The sequence below is a fragment of the Rana temporaria genome, chromosome 2 (genome assembly GCF_905171775.1).
Source record: "Rana temporaria chromosome 2, aRanTem1.1, whole genome shotgun sequence".
NCBI lineage: Eukaryota > Metazoa > Chordata > Amphibia > Anura > Ranidae > Rana > Rana temporaria.
This window is the reverse complement of record NC_053490.1, coordinates 435,555,006-435,559,833: the sequence shown is the minus strand read 5'-3', so window position 1 is coordinate 435,559,833 and position 4,828 is coordinate 435,555,006. Positions and strand designations below refer to the sequence as shown.

Here is a 4,828-nt window from a genome sequence, read left to right as displayed (position 1 = left end):
ACGGGAATTTTTTTTGCCTTTACCTATTAAACCCAATTATACATCAGAAAACTGCCCATTTGCAGCCTACTGTTTACCAATTTAGCCTTTCTGATCTGCAAACCTGCTCATTCTCCTCTTTGCCTTCTATAAGGCACCACTCTCATGTACTGTAGAATTGTAGGGATCTTTCTATATCTAGCAATTGTATTTTGTTGGTGATCTACAGGGAGTGGTTGGGCTGCAGTTTTCCATCACTAGAGCTTGTTTTAGTGAAGTGAGCTTGGTAGATGATAATGATACTGCAACAAGGTACTGGCTGGTAAGCAGGTTCAGTCTACTTTCTCAAGTGTAGGTGGCGCTCTTCTGCAGCAGCTCTTCATGGAGAAGAAGTCAAGAGGAACAAGGTTGCTCTATGGTTTAACCAGGAAGGGGTTAAAATGTTAGGTCACTGCGGACAGTTATACTGCCTCTGAGTCGGTGCGTGGCGACTGAGGCCTAGGTAATAATTGTTGTCCCAGTGTCCAAGTTGAGAGGGGTGGTCTTCTAGACCACCAGGTATTGGAAATGTGTATAAAGTTATTTAAACGGTTATTTATTGTAAAATTTTTAAATGGTTGAATAAAAAAGGCTGGAAAGGCCAATTTTACTCCACAACGTGTCTCCCTTGTATCATTGGGGTTTTTGTGGGGTAAGGTATAAGGGGGTTGGGGTCATGGAGATAGTGGGTAAGGTGTCACTAGGATCGGTCCTTAACATGTCATGCTTATAGAAGTTCATTTCATTGCTATGTTACTTTTTATGCTGTGAATGTACTTAGTAGTGATGTTACGGCCCCTTTGGCATCGAATAAATAACAAGAGGAGAGCTTCTGACGGGTGCAGTAGTTTTATTCTTTCGGAACAAAGGTGCGCAGCAGGGTTGAATATTATTTTCTTTATCTCCTTGAGCACCGTAAACATGAATATCGTAAGCACCATAGCACCGTGAAAACAGTTGTCACTAAAAAGGGGGTTACAGGGTTAATTACAGTTGTCTGCACACACATCTAATTACATTGAACATTCAAAGAAACATGGTTACATGCAAAGTGTCTTGGATCATATAGCATATTTAAAACCAAACAGCATGAACAGGGTTTATCTCTAGAACATATACACCTTTATAACAATGCACACTTTTCTGCATACCTCGATCCGCTTGCCAAGGGGGGTACAAACTTTAAGCTTTAGGGATTTTCTGCAGACATCTTCCATGAAATCCTATGCAGACAGCTAACATGTGGCATCTGAGATACAGGAAAAGGCTTTCTTTCTAAGACAGGAAGAAGGAGTGGTCTTGTAATCCTGCTGATCAAAACATTCCCCAGGGAACCAAAGGGAGGCAGAAAGGTTCCACCCAGCAGTAAGTGCTGAACAAGATCCACAATGATAAGCGGACAGTTACACTCCCACCAAATTATGTTATAATGAACATAACCTAAAAGTCATACATAATTTACAGAACATAACCTTGGCCGCTATAAAACATGGTACATCATACACAATTTAGCTTATAGGTACCTCTGTAACTGGCTACTGTCTTGTGTGGTGGTATGCTAGTGTATCACTAAAACTGAACTTATTTGCTTTCTATGAGGACTACTAGCTTTTGAATAGGACGTTCAATAATTGAAGGTTTTGATACATAGTCCTTCTTATCTTGCAATCTTCTGTCACCTACTAACACCTTGACTCGACGAACTAGATCATCCTTTTCTATTGTAGTTTCAATTACACGTCCTAGTTGCCACTGGCATCTGGGAGACATATCATCTTTGATTATGACAATGTCATTTACTTTGAGGTTACGTCGAGGTGTGTGCCATTTCTGTCTTGTGGAAACACTCATGAGGTATTCTCTTTTCCACCGACTCCAGAATTGTTCTGCTAAATATTGCACTCTACGCCACCTTTTAGCTGCATAGACGTCTTCCTTTACGAATTTCCCAGGTGGAGGTAATGCAACCTTGGATTTCATCAGGATGAGGTGGTTTGGAGTTAGAGGTTCTGGCGCCTTGGGGTCATTGATTCCATCGACAGTTAAAGGACGGCTGTTAACAATGGCCATGGCTTCATAAAATAGCGTTCTAAGAGAAGCATCGTCTAGTCTACTTGAACATTGGACTGTTGTAGCATTTAGCACATTACGAATGGTTCTAATTTGACGTTCCCAGACTCCACCTGCATGACTTGCGGAAGGAGCATTGAAGATAAACTCACACTGTTTATCAGCTAGGAAAGTTTCTAGTGCCTTTGTGTCACATTGCTTCAGGGCTTCTTTAAGTTCGTTCTTTGCTCCTGTGAAGTTTGTGCCTTGGTCACAGTGAAGTTGGCAAACGGCTCCTCTTAAACTGATGAAACACCTTAAGGCATTGATGAAGGAATCTGTAGATAAATCTTCAAGCATTTCGATGTGGACTGCACGTGAGGAGAAGCATGTGAAGATTAGACCATACCTCTTGTATTCCTTTTGACCTTGTTTGGTGATAAAGGGACCAAAACAGTCCATACCACAGTATGTAAAGGGAGCTGAAACTTCTATGCGTTCTTCGGGGAGCTCTGACATACGCTGCTCCTCTGTGGGACGCCGGAGCTTTCGACACTGTACACATTTATGTATTAACTTGGCAACTGACTTGCTTCCACCAAGCACCCAAAATCCATTTGCTCTGAGTTCTGTTAGAGTTTGGCTGCGGCCCTGGTGATGAATGGCTGCATGATAGTGGGACAGGATTAACTGGGTAATGTGCCCTTCTTTTGGGAGGATGACTGGGTGCTTTGTTTCTTGACTAAGAGTTGATCTTGACAGCCTTCCACCAACACGAAGAAGTCCTTGAACCAGAATGGGGTCAAGGCAGCTAAGAGGGCTTGAACTTGGGAGACTATCTCCTCTTTGAAGGAGTTTTAGCTCTTGGGGGAAAACTTGCTGTTGAACTAGACCTATCACTACCTCCCCGGCCTCCTTACGTTCCTCCACAGACACAAGATTGCTGCAGTGATACGTCTTCGTTTTTATTCTCCTGATTCTTGCAATCACCTTAATGAGCATTGACCAACTGGAGAACCTGCTCAGACGATTTAGAGTATCAGTTTGTTCATTGGCTTGTGATGCAAGGGTTGTAACAGGTTTGACTTCAGGGTCGCCTACAATTAGTTCTGCTGAAGAGCTTGAAGATGCGTGCACTTCAGATCTCCAAAGGAAACTAGGCCCAGATAACCAACTTGAGGTGGAGATATCCGCTACATGTAGACCCCTGGATGCATGGTCGGCTGGGTTTTGTGTCGTATCCACATAATGCCACTGGGTTGGATCTGTAATCTCTCTTATGAGTTGAACACGATTGGCTACAAACACGTGAAACCTTCTTGCTTCGTTATTGATATAGGCTAAGACTACTTGGGAGTCTGTCCAGAAGAACTCTTTGTCAACTTCTATTTCAAGTTCTGCCTTCAACATGACACTCAACCTTGCTGCAGTGACGGCAGCTGAGAGTTCAAGCCTTGGGATGCTCACAATCTTCGTTGGTGCAACTCTTGCCTTGGCCATTACGAAGCTGCAATGGACTTGATCTCTGTCATTTTTGTACCTAAGGTACGAACAGGCACCATATCCTATGTTGCTGGCATCGGAAAAGTGGTGTAGTTCCACTTTCATTCTGTTACCAAAGTCTGGGGGATGGTAACATCTGGGTATCTTGATTTCCCTTAAAGCTTGCAGACTACTCTTCCAAGCCTCCCACCGTGGACATAAGCTCTCAGGAAGTGCTTCATCCCAACTGATGCCTCTGCGGCAAAGCTCTTGGAGAATGCACTTGCCACTCAGTATGAAGGGGGCTATGAAGCCTAGAGGATCATAAAGGGAGGCTACGACTGACAGGATACCACGACGAGTTGAGGGTTGATGCTTTATGTCAGCACTGAAACTGAAGGTGTCGTTTTCAATTGACCACTGAATGCCAAGTACTTGTCCTTCTGTTGTTGAGTCTGGGCTAAGTTTGACAGGTACACTAGTTGTTGCTCTTTCTGACGGAGCAATACAGGACAGGGCGTCCCTTTTATTAGAGTTGAACTTATGCAGTCGTAGGCCGGCATTTTTACATAATCCTTGAGTTTCGAGGATTAGATTCGAAGCTTCGCTGACTGTTGGAACGCTAGTTAGGCCGTCGTCGACATAAAAGTTCTTCTCGATGAAGGCTGATGCTGAGGGATGTTCTGACTTGTGTTGTCGTGCAAGATACTTAAGGCCGAAATTGGCACATCCTGGAGAGGAGCTGGCACCGAAAAGGTGAACTGCCATTCTGTATTCTTTCGGTTCTGTTTCCAACTGACCGTTCTCCCACCAAAGGAACCTTAAGTAATTGCGCATTTCTGAGGGGATATAGAACTGATGGAACATCTTTTCAATGTCGCATATCACAGCAACTGCTTCCTTCCTGAAGCGACAGAGGACTCCCACTAGAGAGTTTATCAGGTCGGGACCTGTCAGCAAGGTATCGTTTAGGGAGATGCCTTTGAACTTTGCTGAACAATCAAAGACAACTCTTAACTTGTCTGGCTTCTTGGGGTGATAAACCCTGTGATGTGGGATCTACCACACTGTCTCTTCCTCTGATAATGAAGGGGCTGGTTCTGCATCACCTTTTCTGATTGTTTCTTCCATGAATGCAGTGTAGTGTTCATGGTACTGTCTATTTCCCTTTAATCTTTTCTTTAGATGATGAAGTCGAATAAGGGCCAGCCTCTTATTGTTTGGTAGTGCCAGTTGACTGTTGTCTTTGAAGGGTAATGGCATCTCGTAGTGTCCATCT

The 4,828-nt window shown here is 43.7% G+C and overlaps 1 protein-coding gene across 1 annotated transcript; it reads right to left on the bottom strand.

The window, feature by feature from the left end:
- Nucleotides 1-851: 851 nt before the first annotated feature.
- Nucleotides 852-4,600, bottom strand: LOC120927587. The gene has a single exon (XM_040338367.1). The coding sequence runs from the start codon at nucleotides 4,414-4,416 to the stop codon at nucleotides 1,600-1,602; it is 2,817 nt and encodes a 938-aa protein (XP_040194301.1). The 5' UTR covers nucleotides 4,417-4,600; the 3' UTR covers nucleotides 852-1,599.
- Between the last annotated feature and the right edge of the window lie 228 nt (nucleotides 4,601-4,828).

Coding starts and splice junctions, on each gene's coding strand:
- LOC120927587 (XM_040338367.1), bottom strand. CDS start 4,416: ATGTTCCATCAGTTCTATATCCCCTCAGAAATGCGCAATTACTTAAGG.